Raw genomic sequence first — 22,382 nt, 5'->3', positions numbered from 1 at the left:
GGGTGTCATTATGGAGGAAGGTGAGCTCACGGGGAGGTCAGGAGTGGCGGTCATTATGGAGGAAGGTGAGCTCACAGGGAGGTCAGGAGTGGCGGTCATTATGGAGGAAGATGAGCTCACATGGAGGTCGGGAGTGGAGGTCATTATGGAGGAAGGTGAGCTCACGGGGAGGTCGGGAGTGGCGGTCATTATGGAGGAAGGTGAGCTCACAGGGAGGTCAGGAGTGGCTGTCATTATGGAGAAAGGTGAGAACACAGGGGGTTTGGATGGTAGGTAGTGGGGGTCATTATGGATAAAGGTGAGGTCACGGGGGTTGGGTGGTAGGGAGTGGGGGTCATTGTGGAGGAAGGTGAGGTCACGGGGGTTGGGTGGTAGGGAGTGGGGGTCATTATGGATAAAGGTGAGGTCACAGGGGGTTTGGGTGGTAGGGAGTGGGGGTCATTATGGATAAAGGTGAGGTCACGGGGGTTGGGTGGTAGGGAGTGGGGGTCATAATGGATAAATGTGAGGTCACAGGGGGTTTGGATGGTAGGGAGTGGGGGTCATTATGGAGAAAGGTGAGGTCACAGGGGGTTTGGATGGTAGGTAGTGGGGGTCATTATGGATAAAGGTGAGGTCACGGGGGTTGGGTGGTAGGGAGTGGGAGTCATTATGGATAAAGGTGAGGTCACGGGGGTTGGGTGGTAGGGAGTGGGGGTCATTATGGATAAAGGTGAGGTCACGGGGGTTGGGTGGTAGGGAGTGGGGGTCATTGTGGAGGAAGGTGAGGTCACAGGGAGGTCTGGATGGTAGGTAGTGGGGGTCATTATGGATAAAGGTGAGGTCACAGGGGGGTTGGGTGGTAGGGAGTGGGGGTCATTATGGATAAAGGTGAGAACACAGGGGTTGGGTGGTAGGGAGTGGGGGTCATTATGGATAAAGGTGAGGTCACGGGGGTTGGGTGGTAGGGAGTGGGGGTCATTATGGATAAAGGTGAGGTCACGGGGGGTTGGGTGGTAGGGAGTGGGGGTCATTGATAAAGGTGAGGTCACGGGGGTTGGGTGGTAGGGAGTGGGGGTCATTATGGATAAATGTGAGGTCACAGGGGGTTGGGTGGTAGGGAGTGGGGGTCATTATGGATAAATGTGAGGTCACGGGGGTTGGGTGGTAGGGGGTGGGGGTCATTATTGATAAAGGTGAGGTCACGGGGGTTGGGTGGTAGGGAGTGGGGGTCATTATTGATAAAGGTGAGGTCACGGGGGTTGGGTGGTAGGGAGTGGGGGTCATTATGGATAAAGGTGAGGTCACGGGGGTTGGGTGGTAGGGAGTGGGGGTCATTATGGATAAAGGTGAGGTCACGGGGGTCGGGTGGTAGGGAGTGGGGGTCATTATGGATAAAGGTGAGGTCAGGGGGGTTGGGTGGTAGGGAGTGGGGGTCATTATGGATAAAGGTGAGGTCAGGGGGGTTGGGTGGTAGGGAGTGGGGGTCATTATGGATGAAGGTGAGGTCACGGGGGTTGGGTGGTAGGGAGTGGGGGTGTTTGTGCATAGTTTTCTCCTTAGGTGACACCTGTCATTCTACGTTCTGTTAATGTGATTAGGAAAGGTTACACAGCGTTATTCTGATGGCCATCACCAGCTCTGTCTGTCATCACCTGTAACACGGGAATCACGAGAGGCATGAACGTCTTCTGCTCTGAGATGAGGAGTCTAGTCTGGCTGGTCTAGCTGGCTGTAATCTCTGCATATTAAATATGATCATCTGATGGTTTACAGGGCGATGGAGCAGTGGGACGGTGTGCTATGCTAGTTTACACAGTGTCCTCCAGAGACTCTGCCACTCTGCTAAAAGCTGCTACTTGTTGAGCAGCAGAAGTACAGTCACTTCAGTCATGCTGTTAAATCTCAGTAATTCATTAGCAGTGATTCAGTCAGCGCCTTGAGTCAGAGAGCAGCAGTCTCAGTATGTCTGACCACTGTACCACCACTGTTCCTTCACTGTACCACCACTGTACCACCACTTTACCTTCACTGTACCACCACTGTTCCTTCACTGTACCACCACTGTACCACCACTGTTCCTTCACTGTACCACCACTGTACCACCACTGTTCCTTCACTGTACCACCACTGTACCACCACTGTTCCTTCACTGTACCACCACTGTTCCTTCACTGTACCACCACTGTTCCTTCACTGTACCACCACTGTTCCTTCACTGTACCACCACTGTTCCTTCACTGTACCACCACTGTTCCTTCACTGTACCACCACTGTTCCTTCACTGTACCACCACTGTACCACCACTGTTCCTTCACTGTACCACCACTGTTCCTTCACTGTACCACCACTGTTCCTTCACTGTACCACCACTGTTCCTTCACTGTACCACCACTGTTCCTTCACTGTACCACCACTGTTCCTTCACTGTACCACCACTGTTCCTTCACTGTACCACCACTGTACCACCACTGTTCCTTCACTGTACCACCACTGTACCACCACTGTTCCTTCACTGTACCACCACTGTTCCTTCACTGTTCCTTCACTGTACCACCACTGTTCCTTCACTGTACCACCACTGTACCACCACTGTTCCTTCACTGTACCACCACTGTACCACCACTGTTCCTTCACTGTACCACCACTGTTCCTTCACTGTACCACCACTGTACCACCACTGTTCCTTCACTGTACCACCACTGTACCACCACTGTTCCTTCTTTTTTCCACCACTGTTCCACTACCTTTCCACTGTTGGTGTCCACCACTTTACTGACTGCTTTAGTGTTCTGTGGGTCTTTTTAAAGGTTGATGGATTGTGATAATGATGCATCCTACTGTCTTCATGAGCATCATAGTCAGTAGGGTGGACACGGATAGTGAAACAGTTTTCACAATTATGTCTTCCTCCTCTCATTGATAGGCATGGTGTAGTGATAGTCTGTTGCTGTCGTTGTGTGAAACCCTACACTGTTATTAGAGATTCTCACTGAGGTTTTTATCCGGTCAGTGACTCTCACTGGAATGTAGATGTGGAATTCTCCGCTCAGAAGTGGAGGGAGAGAGAGCATTGCAATGAGTGCTTGGCAGGATCCAAAGCCGTAATCGCTGCGTCTGCATCCAGGAATTAGGAAATGGTTCCTAAACGGAGCCTGTTGTCCCAGTGGAACCATCCATCCATCTGCCTGGAGGCTGGAGCACAGGCAGCATTCTGTTTGATGAGCCGACAGACGGGGTCTCGGCCCCTCTCCTTGGCGTGATGTAATGTAACGTCTCCTCCCCTCATTAGGGGGACTCCCCCACGTTTGATGTGATTGCTGAGTCTCAGACTCTTCATAATTATCCATACGGGAGTCTTCCAGCCAGCTCAGCCAATCTCTCAAGCAGAATATCATGAAGACTGCTGGATGCTCTACACACTGCCCTATCCCACCTGGACAAGAGGAACACCTACAGTGGGGCAAAAAAGTATTTAGTCAGCCACCAATTGTGCAAGTTCTCCCACTTAAAAAGATGAGTGAGGCCTGTAATTTTCATCATAGGTACACTTTAACTATGACAGACAAAATGAGGGGAAAAAATCCAGAAAATCACTGTAGGATTTTTAATGAATTCATTTGCAAATTATGGTGGAAAATAAGTATTTGGTCAATAACAAAAGTTTATCTCAATACTTTGTTATATACCCTTTGTTGGCAATGACAGAGGTCAAACGTTTTCTGTAAGTCTTCACAAGGTTTTCACACACTGTTGCTGGTATTTTGGCCCATTCCTCCATGCAGATCTCCTCTAGAGCAGTGATGTTTTGGGGCTGTTGCTGGGCAACACAGCCTTTCAACTCCCTCCAAAGATTTTCTATGGGGTTGAGATCTGGAGACTGGCTAGGCCACTCCAGGACCTTGAAATGCTTCTTACGAAGCCACTCCTTCGTTGCCCGGGCGGTGTGTTTGGGATCATTGTCATGCTGAAAGACCCAGCCACGTTTCATCTTCAATGCCCTTGCTGATGGAAGTAGGTTTTCACTCAAAATCTCACGATACATGGCCCCATTCATGCTTTCCTTTACACGGATCAGTCGTCTTGGTCCCTTTTCAGAAAAACAGCCCCAAAGCATGATGTTTCCACCCCGATGCTTCACAGTAGGTATGGTGTTCTTTGGATGCAACTCAGCATTCTTTGTCCTCCAAACACGACGAGTTGAGTTTTTACCAAAAAGTTCTATTTTGGTTTCATCTGACCATATGACATTCTCCCAATCTTCTTCTGGATCATCCAAATGCTCTCTAGCAAACTTCAGATGGGCCTGGACATGTACTGGCTTAAGCAGGGGGACACGTCTGGCACTGCAGGATTTGAGTCCCTGGCAGCGTAGTGTGTTACTGATGGTAGGCTTTGTTACTTTGGTTCCAGCTCTCTGCAGGTCATTCACTAGGTCCCCCCGTGTGGTTCTGGGATTTTCCCTCACCATTCTTGTGATAATGTTGACCCCACGGGGTGAGATCTTGCGTGGAGCCCCAGATCGAGGGAGATTATCAGTGGTCTTGTATGTCTTCCATTTCCTAAAAATTGCTCCCACAGTTGATTTCTTCAAACCAAGCTGATTACATTTACATTTACATTTAAGTCATTTAGCAGACGCTCTTATCCAGAGCGACTTACCTATTGCAGATTCAGTCTTCCCAGCCTGGTGCAGGTCTACAATTTTGTTTCTGGTGTCCTTTGACAGCGTTTTGGTCTTGGCCATAGTGGAGTTTGGGGTGTGACTGTTTGAGGTTGTGGACAGGTGTCTTTTATACTGATAACAAGTTCAAACAGGTGCCATTAATACAGGTAACGAGTGGAGGACAGTGGAGCCTCTTAAAGAAGAAGTTACAGGTCTGTGAGAGCCAGAAATCTTGCTTGTTTGTAGGTGACCAAATACTTATTTTCCACCATAATTTGCAAATAAATTCATTAAAAATCCTACATTGTGATTTTCTGGATTTTTTTTCTCATTTTGTCTGTCATAGTTGAAGTGTACCTATGATGAAAATTACAGGCCTCTCTCATCTTTTTAAGTGGGAGAACTTGCACAATTGGTGGCTGACTAAATACTTTTTTGCCCCACTGTATGTGAGAATGTTGTTAATCGACTACAGCTCAGCATTCAACACAATAGTCCCCTCCAAGCTTGACACTGCTCAAGGACCTGCGTATGAGCACCTCCCTCTGCAACTGGATCCTGGACTTCCTGACGGGCAGACCTCGGGTGATGAGGGTAGTCAATAACACCTCAGCCACGGTGGCCCTCAACACAGGGGGGCCTCCCAGGGGTGCATGCTCGGCCCCCTGTACATCTCTTACTCTGTTATATTAATACCCCCCTCAACAGTAGTAGTATCTGTTATTCCTTCTTAAGGTTGCAAAGGGAGGTTATATTAGTGGGAACTATCAAAGTCTACCAGTAAACTAACAGAATTTTGGTAACTTTCAGGGTTTGTTTGGAATTTTATCAAATGACATCTAGTGGCATTTTTGGGTACTTCAGATTGTCACACGTGTCTATCTCTGACCCTCTGTGTTGCCTTACTGCATGCAAAATATATAAAATAATAAAATAAGAGGATTTGAAAATAAAAATTTGAATGACAAAGCTGTAAAACTTTCTCCTAAATATAAACTCTGTTATTAACATTGGTATTTAATATATTTTTCATTTAATTTTTATTTTAGTAATTTAGCAAAAGCTCTTATCCAGAGTGACTCACAGGAGCAATGCCTTGCTCAAGGGCAAAGGTTTCAGCCTATATATACACAGTATATACACTGCTCAAAAAAATAAAGGGAACACTTAAACAACACAATGTAACTCCAAGTTAATCACACTTTTGTGAAATCAAACTGTCCACTTAGGAAGCAACACTGATTGACAATAAATTTCACATGCTGTTGTGCAAATGGAATAGACATAAGGTGGAAATGATAGGCAATTAGCAAGACACCCCCAAAAATCTAGTGATTCTGCATGTGATGACCACAGACCACTTCTCAGTTCCTATGCTTCCTGGCTGATGTTTTGGTCACTTTTGAATGCTGGCGGTGCTCTCACTCTAGTGGTAGCATGAGACGGAGTCTACAACCCACACAAGTGGCTCAGATAGTGCAGTTCATCCATGATGGCACATCAATGCGAGCTGTGGCAAGAAGGTTTGCTGTGTCTGTCAGCGTAGTGTCCAGAGCATGGAGGCGCTACCAGGAGACAGGCCAGTACATCAGGAGACGTGGAGGAGGCCGTAGGAGGGCAACAACCCAGCAGCAGGACCGCTACCTCCGCCTTTGTGCAAGGAGGTGCACTGCCAGCGACCTGCAAAATGACCTCCAGCAGGCCACAAATGTGCCTTTATTTTTTTGAGCAGTGTATTTTTTACACAAGTTTATTTGACTATGTCTTTGTAAATGTGTTGGCGCCAAACTGGTGGCAGTTGTGAAAACAAGTCAATCATTGAAAGAGTTGCAGAGTTCATAAAAAATAATGCATTTGTTGATTCTATAATTTTTCTCTTGAATCATATGATCTATCCACTAGAAACTCATGGACAATAGGGACACAGATATATAAAAAAATATATATTTTTAAAGTTATTCAATTATAAATTACCAAAGTTGCTATAGATTACCTGTTAATTACTTAAGTTACAGAATACTCAGGTAAATTTGGTAAGTTACCAGTAGCTTTGCAACTCTATTCCTTGTTAGAAAGCCCAAAAATAAGGTGGAAGTGGGTCTGTAACTATGTAAAACAGGCTCTCCCGGGAATTAAGTGATTCACAGTCTGAGGAGGCTGACAGATAGGTGGAGCTGAGCTCTCTCTCTCTCCAGACACCAGCTGGTTCCCTGTATAGGGGAGAAGAACTGTTGCTGCCTGCCAAGAGAAATAGATCATATTGGGCCCTATTAATAGAATATAAATAGATATTACTGCTACTTAGCGTTATAAAACGTTTTAGATTATGTTATGTTGCCAGCTGGGAAATGATCTATGTTTGTTAAAAGGGATGACTTGAGGAAAAAAGAGAGCCTGCATGTTGGGACTACAACCAAAGAGAAAAAAAGCAAGGACAAATGAAAAAGGGTATGAAGGGCCATGTAGTGAAAGAGAAGGGATGTAGAAGGCAATAAAAGATTTCTTCTAGTTGCACTATACAGCAGTTAGTTCATTACACTATGCTATTTGAAGTACAGCAGTAATGTACTCTACCTTTGGGTTCATTACCTTGAGACCACACCCCTCAGAGTAAGAAAACCCTGTAACCTTATACACTTCACTCTGATGTAATTACTTACCTCTTCCTCTCGACTCGCATGACCCGGGAATTCAGTGTCCTCTGCCAGTGTTGATTAAGACTCTCCCTCAACGCCATCTGCCCTGGAGGCAGAGTTTTTCAATTACACTCACACCCCTGGCTAATTGTGCTGTTCACTTCCCTGGATACCCTCCCTCTTTCCTACTGACACATCAACCATTATGTCTTATCTTTCTACTGACACCAATGAACAGGAACACAAAACAACATGCCAATTCATTCCAGTGTGCAGCAGATGTATTTTCCAAAAAGCTTGGAAGGCCTTCAGGGGGTGTGAAAGGGGCGGGGATTATACAAATGATACAAAGAGATAAACCCTGGCTTAATTTGATCAAAATGAGGTGATCATCTCTTGTTTACTGTTTAGGAAAGAGAGGGGCCTTGAGGGAGTGACTGTATGTGTGGGGCGGCTGAGGCGGGCCAGAGGAGATAGATAATAGATAATCTCATGCTATTCTACACATTTTGCAATCAGGCTGAGAGAATTTTGGATTTTTTAAGCTTATTACTTGCAATTCTACCAATACGGCTGCCATTTTCACCCCATTCTGGAAGGTTGAGGGTTTATGACACATGGCCATGGGCCGTTTTTCTTTTTGCGAGCGACCATAGAGATCCTATAAAATGATTAGGGGTTATGTCATAAAGCCTCAACGTTACAGAATTGGGTCCAAACCAGTCTAATTGGAATGAATGGCAGTAGAGGCATACTCCTGATTTTTACTTATGCAGGAAAATTAAACAAACATGTGATATGTCAGAAATTCTATAATAGAATACTTGTCAACCTAAAATATTGTCATATAATCATAAAAACAGTTTATTATGGGTTTTATACACATTTTCTGTATGAATAGCCTAAAAAATATATGCAAACAGACCTTAAATATCTCCATGTTTGTTTTCTTGGAAAGCGGAGAGTCCTTTTTATATGATACAGTATCAGTCCTTGTAACTTGTCTAAGTCCTATGATTTCAGCCAGTGTATGAGTGGGAATTGAATGCATAGTTTGAATGGAAAGTTGACATATTGGCACTTAATTTGAAAAATGTATGAAATAATTCCTCAAAAAATGTCTGGATAGCTAGCTAACAAACATACAGTGCAGATACATTCTTCAAATGTATTATTTTACACGATCTTATCACAGCACTAGCAAACTATGGTCTACGAGCTCCCTGACCAAAATGTCTGACCTTTATCCCATCATAAGAAGATGTGTGTGGTACGCCAGTGTATGGCACAGCAGGGAGAGTGTGTGTGTTTGTGCAAGAGTGAGATTTTGTGTGTGGTGGCGGGAAGAGGACAGGTCCTCCTCTTACAGAGGATAATGAACTCTGCGCTGTATTATCCCCCACTGTCCTTTGTCTGGTGCTGCAGTGGCACAGGGAGGGATGTCCTCTGGATCTCTCTGCCTACATGAGAGAGCCTCCACACTGCAGTGTCTGACTGTCTGGGCTACATGATGGGGAGACCAGGGAGGGACACATGGAAATGGAGGAGAGATGCGTAGAGAAATGGAGGAGAGATGCGTAGAGAAATGGAGGAGAGATGCGTAGAGAAATGGAGGAGAGATGGAGGGTATTATGAAAAACAGATAGAGTGGCTGGCTGCTCCTCTTTCTCATTTAGGTCACTAACAGTGCAGTGCATGTAGGGAAATTAACCCAGACTGCTGAAGGAGGCTTCCGGATGCTTCGGGCACCGGTCGAACCGGTAAGGAGAACCGAAGCATTCTCCCTTAAAATACCTTTGCTTGAAAAACGAGAGAAAAGTGGCAACAGTACTGTTTGTCCATCTTGAGACGCTGTAGCCAGTATACACTTCCTCAAAATGGTCAGAATTAATCTAAGATAACTCAAGAAATCTGTCATTCGTTTTAACGTTTTTTGCAGAGGATATCTTAGTCGCACAATCTAAGATGTTTGGTGCAGTATTTCTCATGAAAATGAGTCGTCGACTGTTGAATGACAACGAACACTTAATTGAAGAATCCCTACCATTGACCAATCACAGACGAAGGGGCATAGACTTTCGTGTGCACGAACAGCCGAAATACCCGTAACGGAAGACCGTTTAGAGGAAGGCTTACATGATACAGTATTAGCCTGAGTTAGCTGCCGCACCACCTTACAGGCCTCTAGACCTTACGGTACTGTACGGGTCAGAGTACTGGATCTCAGCCCAAGCTGACAGTCCACCCAGGCATAAGGCTTAGTGGGACTGGCTGACTCTTACGATCTGACCTTAAGAGAAATCAGGACCTGCTTACCTGGATGGAAGTGTTGAGTATTTACACTGTTGCTGGGCAGAATGCCCTACTGTATAGACTCGCTCAATTATAATAGTGAGAGGTAGCAGGCAGTTCTCCACCGTCCTACTACTGAATCTGCTAGATCTGATGAAAGAGAGAGATTTAATATATTCTTTCCAGGTGCTGTGAGTAAGCAGTGCACTCTAGGTAGATGATGTCATAACACTGTTTGAAAAGCTGTTTCTGCTGTCTCTGCACTTTTACACAGGACAGCCACCGTTTCAGATGCAGCGGTATGTGCTAGCGTAATTTATTCACTTTCCATTGGAAAAACATCTGTAGAAATATACCTATGATACTGTGTTGGATCTCATGACACAACATATCATGATTTTGAGCACCACATGTAGGAAGACTTTAGTAGAAATTCACAGTAGTATTTCAGCTAGACATGGAATATTATATTATAACAGTGTTTTGATGGACAAAGAGCTCATTTTAGACTTAACTTATGCATTTGCTTAGGCAAAGTCATGTAAATAATAGTGTGCGTTCTCCAGGGATGACCATGCTACAGTAGACTATGTAGCTATGATCACGTCTCAATGACAGCGCCTTCTCTGTGTGCTGTCTGGAACAAATGCAGAGAATATAATGAGTAGGAAGGAGGTGCCAAGTAGCCTAGCGGTTATGAGCATTGGACCAGCAACCGAACGGTTTGGTTTGAATCCCCTAGCCGACTACGTGACAGATCTGTCGGGGCCCTTGTGCGACGCACTTAACCCTAATGGCTCCTGTAAGTCGCTCTGGATAAGAGCATCTAGTAAAATGTAAATGTAGAGTGAGCTCTGTCCATCAACCATGTGACCTGTCACATACACCCACTGACAGGCAGATCTGGGGGAGTTCAGGGCTGACTATGTGGAAGCAGAAGCCCACTGCCTTTCAAAGTAAAGACAAGTAAAGGTTTGTCATAGTGTCATTGCTGTTCTGGACTTCCTGTCCTCTGGTGTGTCATTGTTGTTCTGGTCTTCCTGTCCTCTGGTGTGTCATTGTTGTTCTGGTCTTCCTGTCCTCTGGTGTGTCATTGTTGTTCTGGTCTTCCTGTCCTCTGGTGTGTCATTGTTGTTCTGGTCTTCCTGTCCTCTGGTGTGTCATTGCTGTTCTGGTCTTCCTGTCCTCTGGTGTGTCATTGTTGTTCTGGTCTTCCTGTCCTCTGGTGTGTCTTTGCTCCTCTGGCACTTAGCTAGCTCTCATCACCAGCCTGATGAGTTTTGTCTCCCAGCTCTCGCTCCTGCAGATTCCATCTATCTTTCTTTGGTTCACTTCATCTCTGTGACAGGGATCATCAGTCTATCCACTGACTTCCTGTCTCTTCTCCTCTTCTCTCTCCAGCCTCTAAACATTACGTTCACTTCTCCTCTCCACTTTAGGGTCATGTGGTTTGAATAGTTATACCTAATTTCTAGCTCCTTTCATGTACCTAGTCTCTCTCTATATCAAACGTTTATCCCTGACTCTCTTAACTGGAGGCCAGTATAGACGTCATCCCGTCACTGGTCTATAGAGAACACCTATAGCTGGCCCTGGTGTGATGAAACCCCTGATCCACAGTGACCTGTTACTGCTCTTCCTACAGTACACTACCTAAAAGGTCACAGTAGAACCACCCTCCTCCTACAGGTCACAGTAGAACCACCCTCCTCCTGCAGGTCACAGTAGAACCAACTTGATACACCCACAAAGAGGACCATGTCAGTGTCACCGTGTGTTGATGCAGGTGACCCTAGAGTGCAGGTAGTGGAGTGTGAGTGATGTAACAGGAAGTCCAGAGTATGAGTAGGGACTAATGCTTCAGCTTAGGTGTAATAACGCCCTCTTCACATTGCTGTAATAAAGCATGGTGGAGGAGTACTCATGGAGTGGTATGACATTACAATATTCTATGTTCTGTATGTGTTTGAGAGAATGGGGGATGGCGTATCTCTGTCAGAGCGGTCTCCTGCTGTTTGATGATTGGGGGAGAGTTCAGTGCACAGGTCAACATGCTTTGGATTAGGTTCATGGAGATGTTATAGCAATTACTGACAGGGTGGAAGCACACATTGTTGGCTCGTTTTTTAAACTTCTGGGAAAATAACTGCTAGTTTGCCAACACACTATGAGATTCGGTAGAGCTAGATTGTCCTGTTTGAGTAGGAAGCTGTTTTTCTGTCCTCAGTTTATCTTGAATCCATGCATTTAGATCAGATGTAGTGGGGATGCATAGTTTACACGAAGATGTGTTGGTATTTTCTCCCTCACAAAGGTCTATGTGACATCTGAGCTGGTTATCCTACAGGCTTTAACTCCACACCTCTACTTACAATAGTACTGATGTTGGGTTCCTGTTGAAGCAAATATTTCCTCAGTTTATGTCAAACAAAGTTGAATATTTCATATTCCTTACGGCGTTCTCTCTTTGTCTCTCCTCTCACCCCCTCAGGAGAGAGCTACGTCTGTGCGTCCGAGAACATCTACAAGAAGGTCGACTACACAAAGAACGTCAACCCCAACTGGTCTGTGAACGTGAAGGCCTCGGCCAGCCAGAAGAACCTGCAGAGCCTGGCCAGCAAGCAGGCCAACGAGGCCCGGGAGGGTAAGGAGTTTGTTCGGCCCAAGCTGGTGACGGTGATGCGGAGTGGCGTGAAGCCGAGGAAGGCCGTCCGCGTGCTGCTCAACAAGAAGACAGCGCACTCCTTCGAACAGGTGCTCACCGACATCACAGAGGCCATCAAGCTGGAGAGCGGAGTGGTCAAGAAGATCTACACACTGGACGGAAAGCAGGTAGGTCACACATTCACTCAAACTGGACGGAAAGCAGGTAGATCACACATTCACTCAAACTGGACGGAAAGCAGGTAGATCACACATTCACTCAAACTGGACGGAAAGCAGGTAGATCACACATTCACTCAAACTGGACGGAAAGCAGGTAGATCACACATTCACTCAAACTGGACGGAAAGCAGGTAGATCACACATTCACTCACACTGGACGGAAAGCAGGTAGATCACACATTCACTCACACTGGACGGAAAGCAGGTAGATCACACATTCACTCACACTGGACGGAAAGCAGGTAGGTCACACATTCACTCACACTGGACGGAAAGCAGGTAGGTCACACATTCACTCACACTGGACGGAAAGCAGGTAGGTCACACATTCACTCACACTGGACGGAAAGCAGGTAGGTCACACATTCACTCACACTGGACGGAAAGCAGGTAGATCACACATTCACTCACACTGGCACACCTCAACGCCCAGTTCACCTCCAGAATGTTAGTTGGACTCAGATGACAGACTAAGGTCGCATTCAACACTACCAACCCGGAGTCATTATACAAACATCTGAAACAAAAATGAATCAAAAATATACCTAAGAAGTCTCTTATGTTTAGTTCTGTCTCTGTTGATATTGAGGCAGCCTGATAATGCCGTATAGTTTGTTTTGTTGTCCCTATAAGGTTGTTTCTATTGAGGCTCTGGGGAACATGCAAACTGGAATAAGAGGATAAAAGCTGGAATAAGTAAAGAGTATGTTTTAAATACTGATGTAATTTCAAATCATTCAAAGAAGAGAATGAAGTCATGCTATGTCATCCCAAAGACGTTTCCTATGACCACAATAAGGTGTTACCTGGTGTATGCCTGGGCCAAGCTTTATGTGTTCCTGCAGGTTGATCATCTCATTTTGGGTTGTTAGGTGCTGTGTAGAGAAACCAACCGCTCCACAGCAGCACCAGCACCAGGAAGTTGAGTCCATAGGTCGGGGGCGACTCACTGACGAGGTGCAACTCATTTGTCTGTTGAGACATACCCACACACCCCTGACTTGACTAAGCAGCCTACCAGTTGGCTGAGGTGGGAAACTTCATCAGAAACCGTGCAGATTGCTCAGATCAAAGACTGACGCTTCTTCAGAGAGCTGGACTGTCATCAGATAGTCCCACAGCGATCCATCCATCACTCAGTCAGAAAGGAAGGCAGAGGGAGGCAGGAGATCGACTCTTTTGCTGCCTTGGCTCCCAGCTCTCTACCAGACCTGCAGTGGAATGGAAACACCCATATAGGCTAGTTATTGATAATCAATATGTGAATTGGCTGTTTCTTCATGATCTTCATGACTCAGATGAGATAGAATAGACCTCTACAGCCCAACCATGAAAAGAACATTGCCTTGTTATGAGGGGTTGTAATGCACCATAAGGCATATGAACATTTAAATGACTAATATCCATATGAATCTATTTACACTGCCAGGAGGCCACTCAAAGTGCAGCAATTAGCAGCTGTAAAGACAAACGGCCAGCTGTCCGTAGGCTCTTAAAGCAGTTTAAAGGTTTTCGGTACAATAGAGTAGTAGAAATGGAGGTAATGACAGTGTTTGAGGGCTCCTCTGAGAGGTTAAAGTGCCTCTACCTCAGCAGGCAGCCACAGCCCTGGCCTGGTCAGCCCCAGAGACACACAGAGGACACATCAGGAGGCACAAACAACCCTGATGACCTGACATAGAGAGAGGACATTACATCCACGTTCTAAAGGGTGTCGGCAGTGGTAGAGTGAAATCTGCAATTTTTCGTTTTTTTTATTTCATGTCCTTGCTGGGAGCAAAAGACAATTCTGCCCCGTCATAATGCATCTGACCCTGTTCGTTAGAATGTCCTCTTCTCTTCTCCTGGCTGTCCAACACCACTCAGTGCTGCAAGAGGCCAGGCTCAATTAGGCTCCAGTACTATAGTCCCAGTCTTAGCCAGGCTGAGTGTTTACAGATATGGTTAAACTGACTGCTAATCTCTTGTGTCTGGACCACTCTGATTGTATCAGTCATCAAACACGCATCTGAGACCACGGTCGGCAGACTAACTAAGGAGATCCCCCCCTCTCTCTCTGCCTTTGTGGAGAAGTCAGATCTCCCTTCCTCTGCTTTTTGTTCTGCTGATTGAGGAGAAAGGGATTGTGCTCCCTCTGTCTCTGTTATTTCTTCATTATTATTCCTGTTAATAACGGCAAGATGTAAGTCCAGCAGGCTTTAGAGGAGGACAGAGCTGCAGTGTGGAGATAGCAGGCTGATTCGACTTCACTATCCCACCCCAGGGGCTCACTGCATGTCTGCCCCAGGTCACTGTCTCCTAGTAGGCCCCTTAAGATTTCTGTCACTTTGAGCCTAGGCAGTGTTGTGTATTTATTTTTAGATATAAGGCAGCTGTGGATCAATATGGATGGAAACATGCTGGACTTATGTCTGTGCGTGTGCACATGCGTGTTTGTATGTGGACACAATACTGTCCAGGATTTATATTCATATTCAGTCTCACATTAAGTCTGATCAGCATATTTCACTGACCCAGTCTGGAGCGATCTCACACCAGGAAACTGAAACTCACAAAACCTGGATGTAGGGCTGTGACGGTCTTGGAATTTGAGGTTACGGTAATTGGCCAGGCCAATATACATGGTCACCGTCATAACCGTTGGGAGGGGGGATTGGCGTATACAGTGGGGCAAAAAGGTATTTAGTCAGCCACCAATTGTGCAAGTTCTCCCACTTAAAAAGATGAGAGAGGCCTGTAATTGTCATCATAGGTACACTTCAACTATGACAGACAAAATGAGAAAAAAAATCCAGAAAATCACATTGTAGGATTTTTTTATGAATTTATTTGCAAATTATGGTGGAAAATAAGTATTTGGTCACGTACAAACAAGCAAGATTTCTGTCTCTCACAGACCTGTAACTTCTTCTTTAAGAGGCTTCTCTGTCCTCCACTCGTTACCTGTATTAATGGCACCTGTTTGAACTTGTTATCAGTATAAAAGACACCTGTCCACAACCTCAAACAGTCACACTCCAAACTCCACTATGGCCAAGACCAAAGAGCTGTCAAAGGACACCAGAAACAAAATTGTAGACCTGCACCAGGCTGGGAAGACTGAATCTGCAATAGGTAAGCAGCTTGGTTTGAAGAAATCAACTGTGGGAGCAATTATTAGGAAATGGAAGACATACAAGACCACTGATAATCTCCCTCGATCTGGGGCTCCACGCAAGATCTCACCCCGTGGGGTCAAAATGATCACAAGAACGGTGAGCAAAAATCCCAGAATCACACGTGGGGACCTAGTGAATGACCTGCAGAGAGCTGGGACCAAAGTAACAAAGCCTACCATCAGTAACACACTACGTTGCCAGGGACTCAAATCCTGCAGTGCCAGACGTGTCCCCCTGCTTAAGCCAGTACATGTCCAGGCCCGTCTGAAGTTTGCTAGAGAGCATTTGGATGATCCAGAAGAAGATTGGGAGAATGTCATATGGTCAGATGAAACCAAAATAGAACTTTTTGGTAAAAACTCAACTCGTCGTGTTTGGAGGACAAAGTATGCTGAGTTGCATCCAAAGAATACCATACCTACTGTGAAGCATGGGGGTGGAAACATGCTTTGGGGCTGTTTTTCTGCAAGGGGACCAGGACGACTGATCCGTGTAAAGAAAAGAATGAATGGGGCCATGTATCGTAAGATTTTGAGTGAAAACCTCCTTCCATCAGCAAGGGCATTGAAGATGAAACGTGGCTGGGTCTTTCAGCATGACAATGATCCCAAACACACCGCCCGGGCAACGAAGGAGTGGCTTCGTAAGAAGCATTTCAAGGTCCTGGAGCCAGTCTCCAGATCTCAACCCCATAGAAAATCTTTGGAGGAAGTTGAAAGTCTGTGTTGCCCAGCAACAGCCCCAAAACATCACTGCTCTAGAGGAGATCTGCATGGAGGAATGGGCCAAAATACCAGCAACAGTGTGTGAAAACCTTGTGAAGACTTACAGATAACGTTTGACCTCTGTCATTGGCAACAAAGGGTATATAACAAAGTATTGAGAAACTTTTGTTATTGACCAAATATTTATTTTCCACCATAATTTGCAAATAAATTCATTAAAAATCCTACAATGTGATTTTCTGGATTTTTTTTCTTTCTCATTTTGTCTGTCATAGTTGAAGTGTACCTATGATGAATTACAGGCCTCTCTCATCTTTTTAAGTGGGAGAACTTGCACAATTGGTGGCTGACTAAATACTTTTTTGCCCCACTGTATCAGACTCAAAATAAACACGTTGCTTTTCTCTGCAACTTCACTATTACCATTACACTTTGTTATTATCAGAAGCATTTCATTATTATTCAAGTTATTGTTACCTCTAAGTATTAGTCAGGTTTACAAATGAAGAAATATCAGATTGGAGAGGAATTACTGAAAGAATAAAGATTTCTGATTTTGAAGCACTAAACCATTCACACCAAGTCCGATGTGTTTTGCCCTCCACTTTTCCTAACAAGTCGCATAACGTCACCTCATTCTCTGTTGCAATATGTTGTTCAAAGTAGAGTTCTTCACGGGTCCCAAAAAGTCTGACTGTACCTGAGGACAGTCGGACCTGTTCCGAAAAGGCCAGTGGAAAAACAGACCCAAACAGACACATCCCGGTTCGGAACCGCAAGTAGGAAGAGAGAACAAAAGAAACCTCAGACCGGGCACTGCAAATGTATTAACAATAAAAAACAGAAATACCTTATTTACATAAGTATTCAGACCCTTTGCTATGAGACTCTAAATTGAGCTCAGGTGCATCTTGTTTCCATTGATCATCCTTGATAAGTTTCTACAACTTGATTGGAGTCCACCTGTGGTAAATTCAATTGGTTGGACATGATTTGGAAAGGCAAACACCTGTCTATATAAGGTCCCACAGTTGACAGTGCATGTCAGAGCAAAAACCAAGCCATGAGGTCAAAGGAATTGTCTGTAGAGCTCCAAGACAGGATTGTGTCAAGGCACAGATCTGGGGAAGGGTACCAAAACATGTCTGCAGCATTGAAGGTCCCCAAGAACACAGTGGCCTCCATCATTCTTAAATGGATGAAGTTTGGAACCACCAAGACTCTTCCTAGAGCTGGCCGCCCGGCCAAACTGAGGCCAAACTGGCCAAACTGAGCAATCAAGGGAGGAGGGCCTTGATCAGGGAGGTGACCAAGAACCCGATGGTAACTCTGACAGAGCTCTAGAATTCCTCTGTGGAGATGAGAGAACCTTCCAGAAGCACAACCATCGTTGCAGCACTCCACCAATCAGGCCTTTATGGTAGAGTGACCAGACGGAAGCCACTCCTCAGTAAATGGCACATGACAGCCCGCTTGGAGTTTGCCAAAAGGCACCTAAAGGACTCTCAAACCATAAGAAACAAGATTCTCTGGTCTGATGAAACCAAGATTGAAATCTTTGGCCTGAATGCCAAGCGTCACGTCTGGAGGGAACCTGGCACCATCCTGATCTAACATCTCTGGAGAGACCTGAAAAGAGCTGTGCAGCAACGTTCCCCACCCAACCTGACCTGTGAGAGGATCTGCAGAGAAGAATGGGATAAACTCCCCAAATACAGTGTGCAAAGCTTGTACCGTCATACCCAAGAAGACTCGAGGCTGTAATCGCTGCCAAAGGTGCTTCAACAAAGTACTGAGTAAAGGGTCTGAATACTTATGTAAATGTAATATTTCATTTATTTTTATTTTTAATACATTTGCTAAAATGTCTTAACCTGTTTTTGCTTTGTCAGCCCATTGTGTGTAGATTGGTGAGGGGAAAATAAAAATGGTCAATTTTAGAGTAAGGCTGTAACATAACAAAATGTGGAAAAAATCAAGGGGTCTGAATACTTTCCGGGTACACAATGAATAGCAATATAGTTTGAAACTTATTTAGAGCATTTAAAAAAAAAACTAATAGGCCTAGAGAAGCATCGATCGATCCTCTTGCTTGCTGAATAGCTATAAAATAGTCTACAATGAACTGGTGGGAAAGTTTGAATGGTGATAGAGACGTGTAGCCTAGCTCTGGTGTGGTGTGATCACATTGGCTAAATTCATACCTTGCTGCACTGATGCACTGATGCATTGCAAATGTAAAAAACAGGCAGAGAGAAATGTATTAATTCAATTCACACACCAAACTTGTTCCGAATAAATAATTGAGGGATTGTGGCAGGATGATATTTTCGCAGTTGGCGTGAACGGTGTCATAAACAAATGTGCTCGTATTTATTATTTTCTTCAATTTTTCTGATAAAAATAACAGACTTTTTTAGAAAGGACCTTTACTGAAAATATTACATGATGGGAGCGTTTGACAGGCTACTTTAGGAAACTATCAGAATGGACATACTGTAGGCGATAGACTGAGCCAGAACAACCTTGTCAACTGCTGTTGAATAATTCATGAATAGTCAGACACATCCAACCTTTTTTAAGAGAAGACCAATTTATGTATTTACTGGCAAGCAATGAAAATGTGCATTGTATAAAAGAAAGTCCTCTTTTTTTTAAACTGAAGTGGCATAGCCTATAGATAGCAAGGATACTGCTTCTACGCCACCGTGGGATTAGCTGCTGGAGCATCAAACGACAGCTGTAAAGAGGAGATGTAGACAGTTTAAAAGACAGACGGACTAAGTTAGCTAAATAATTGCTTTATCTACATAAAAAAAAAATGAATGTAAGCCTGTTTAAACGGTTTTGACGGTTATTTTATTTTCATGGCCGTCTTCATCCCTAACCGTCAGTTACACAGTTATACTGTACCATCACAGCCATACCTGTAATAATATGCCAAACCTCTTTAGCGTTTATACAAAATGGGGATGTTTTTCCTAAACGAGAGACGGTGTCAAACGTTCATTGTCTGCTTAAAGGCACGAGACCTTCTTTTGGATTGAATCTCAGATCTGTTTTCTCTCTCTAACTCTATCTCTAGGAACTGTTGGCTGTTGCATGCTATGAATGTTTAATAAGATGCACTTCACACACTGATTTTATTGCTGGCTGTATGATTGCATGTGCCATATGTATAGTTTGATGTGATATGATTGTACATATCATCTGTTTTTTTTTGTGTGAAACCCACACGTTTGCCTTTGGTCTGTGTATTACGCAGTACACTCTTAAACCCACATGGCTCTCAGATGCCCTAGTGTGTAGCAGTAACAAACCCACTCTAACCATGTGTTCACCAGCCTAATCAAAGTGTATTATAATACACTGTGTCTGTTTCTCAGAATGTGTCTCCAGTCCTGAGGTTCATTGTAATGCACAGACACGTAGGGTTCACCTCCACTTCTGCAGTGATGAAACTGCGATGTGAGTAGTGTTAGGGCTCTCTTTGTGTGCTGAAGCTGGCGAGGCGGGGTGGCTAGGCGAGCTGCAGACTGCAGGCGAGGCGGGGTGGCTAGGCTAGCTGCAGACTGCAGGCGAGGCGGGGTGGCTAGGCTAGCTGCAGACTGCAGGCGAGGCAGGGTGGCTAGGCTAGCTGCAGACTGCAGGCGAGGCAGGGTGGCTAGGCTAGCTGCAGACAGCAGGCGAGGCAGGGTGGCTAGGCTAGCTGCAGACTGCAGGCGAGGCAGGGTGGCTAGGCTAGCTGCAGACTGCAGGCGAGGCAGGGTGGCTAGGCTAGCTGCTAGGTTAGCTGCAGACTGCAGGCGAGGCAGGGGCGATGTGCTGCTGGTGATATGGTAGGGGGAGTCTTGATGCAGTGCCAGCCCCTCCCTGATCCTGCACCGTTCCTCCTCTTCCCATTCCGCACACCGACAGCTGGTGTGACTGGTTGCTAGGAGACCACATCCGAAGCACAAAGAGAGCCCAGCTGGTGTGGACTGGTCTATCAGTCACCACATCCAGTGTGTGTGTGTGTTTCAATATCAGCTGCCATGTATGCAGTGCTTGACTTGGACTGAAATAGGTGTCTGTACTCATTTTGGGTACAGGTATTGTTTCTATTTAGCTCCACAATACCGTTGAGCTATCATTCCATAAGAGGAACAGGAGCTCAAGCAGTAGCTAGAACATTTAAGATGCCGGTACTCCTGCCCAAGTCAAGTACTGCATGTATGTAAGGTATGTTCATTGTACACTGTCTGGGTACGTGTGTGTGTGTGTGTGTGTGCTTTGCATAATAATTTGACAGTGTGTGTGTAAAAGGGAGCGAGAGAGAGAGGCAGATTCGTGGGGCCAGCTTATTGCATGTTATCCAGCAATTTGTCCTTGAATGCGGACTTCACCACTGTTTATTGCTATGTGAAGATATAGCCCCCCCCCACCAGCCGCCGCCCCCTCCTTCGCTGTCAGTGAGTAAAACGCCACAATTTTCTCCTCAACAGCCTGCGCATTCAGACCCAAGGAGAACAGGGGCGGGGTGATGGGATACAGGATGCATTCTCCAGTTTAAAAAACAGAAAATTGGGATCTGTTTTATATTCACTGCAGGGGATAATTATTCCTTGTATCTAAAAAGCTTGAGTGAATTCCTTCATTCGCCCTCTCCTGTCTTTCCAGGGTACATCAGGGAGGAGAGACTTATTTTCCTGGCAGCCATTTTGTCCCTATTTTTTCCTAATAGCTGTGTTCATGGTAGAGTGACTCACTAAATGCCACTGTCCTTTTAACTTGAGGGCTCTCCCAGAACAGGTGTTTTTTTAGCTTGTCCTTGGCTTTTAACAGCAAGTTCAGGCAAATTGTCGATCAGATTCTTTGTGACTTACACCACAATAATTTTCTAATATTTGCTGTATTGGGAGTAGCTCTCCAATCTTTCTTTAAATCATCTATTCATTTAATGAAGTGATGAGTACACTGTTGTGGCCCTCGTTTTAGAATGTTCGTTATTGCATCAAGGTCCTGAGCTGAGCTTGGCCATATGTCTTGTAAACTCATTTCCTACAAAGAGGCACTATAGATGCTAATTAGCACTCAATTCAATCTCATACATCCATGTTCCCTGCACAAGGTCACACTGCAATGGTCTTAGCACAGTACACCCCCCCCCCCCCCCCCCCCCCCCACCCAGTTTGGCCAGTGAATCAGTGAATATGGTTTAGGTACGTATGCTTCATGTTTAAATGTTCCCAGGTTGAATGCCTGAAAATCTGACTTTCCTCTGGAGATTGCAGGGTTCTTTCTGTCTGCTCCTCTGATCAGGGGAGGGTTTGCAAGGCATGCAGTGGAGGTGGTTGTCATGGCAATTTACTCCACAGTGGTTGGCTCGGTGTCTGTGACAATGGCTACGCAGCAAAATACGCTGAGTGTGCTCTTTACATTCTGTAACGGAGCTAGCCGCAGAACTCCTAACCTCTCACATTCGTATTCACAATCATTCCTTCTTCCTACCCTGACTCGCTAGTACAGGATTTGAGAGAGAGAGAGAGAGAGAGAGAGAGAGATGGAGGAGCTGAACAAGGGGCATGGCCACATCATAAAGCATCCTGACTGAACATAGCTGCAGGCATCCGGTGCTGCCCTCACCCCAACCCCCATATCTAGCCCACATCAACAAGTGGCCACAACCTGTGGGGATGAGCAGAATAAATCTAATAACACCAGAGCCACATCAGTCAGAGCCACATGGCCAGCCAGGCCGTCTCAATGGAGATAGCATGGCGGAACCTCGGAAGCATTTGGAGCCCATTAGTGACATCACAGCTGTGATGTGTGACCCTGGGGGCCTCCGGAACATCAGGCACCAGCTGGCCCCCATAACTCTGCGGAGCTGGCTACCCCGGCTGGCTGCCCCGGCTGGCTGCCCCGGCTGGCTGCTCGGCTGACTGCCCGGCTGGCTGCCCTGGCTGGCTGGCTACCCGGCTGGCTGCTCGGCTGGCTGGCTGCCCTGGCTGGCTGGCTACCCGGCTGGCTGCTCGGCTGGCTGGCTGCCTGGCTGGCT

General features: G+C 45.6%; 1 protein-coding gene across 1 annotated transcript in view; it reads left to right on the top strand.

Moving 5' to 3' along the window:
* The window catches only part of LOC129863335 (neuronal migration protein doublecortin-like), a 117,059-nt gene that overhangs the window by 13,338 nt on the left and 81,339 nt on the right, over nucleotides 1–22,382 (top strand). Inside the window, exon 3 of the mRNA XM_055935240.1 lies at nucleotides 12,065–12,405. Within this exon, the coding sequence (XP_055791215.1) occupies nucleotides 12,065–12,405 (341 nt within the window). The remainder of the gene's footprint in view (nucleotides 1–12,064; nucleotides 12,406–22,382) is intronic.

The sequence above is a fragment of the Salvelinus fontinalis genome, chromosome 10 (genome assembly GCF_029448725.1).
Source record: "Salvelinus fontinalis isolate EN_2023a chromosome 10, ASM2944872v1, whole genome shotgun sequence".
NCBI lineage: Eukaryota > Metazoa > Chordata > Actinopteri > Salmoniformes > Salmonidae > Salvelinus > Salvelinus fontinalis.
The sequence above is the reverse complement of the archived record's forward strand: the minus strand, read 5'-3'. Positions and strand labels throughout refer to the sequence as shown.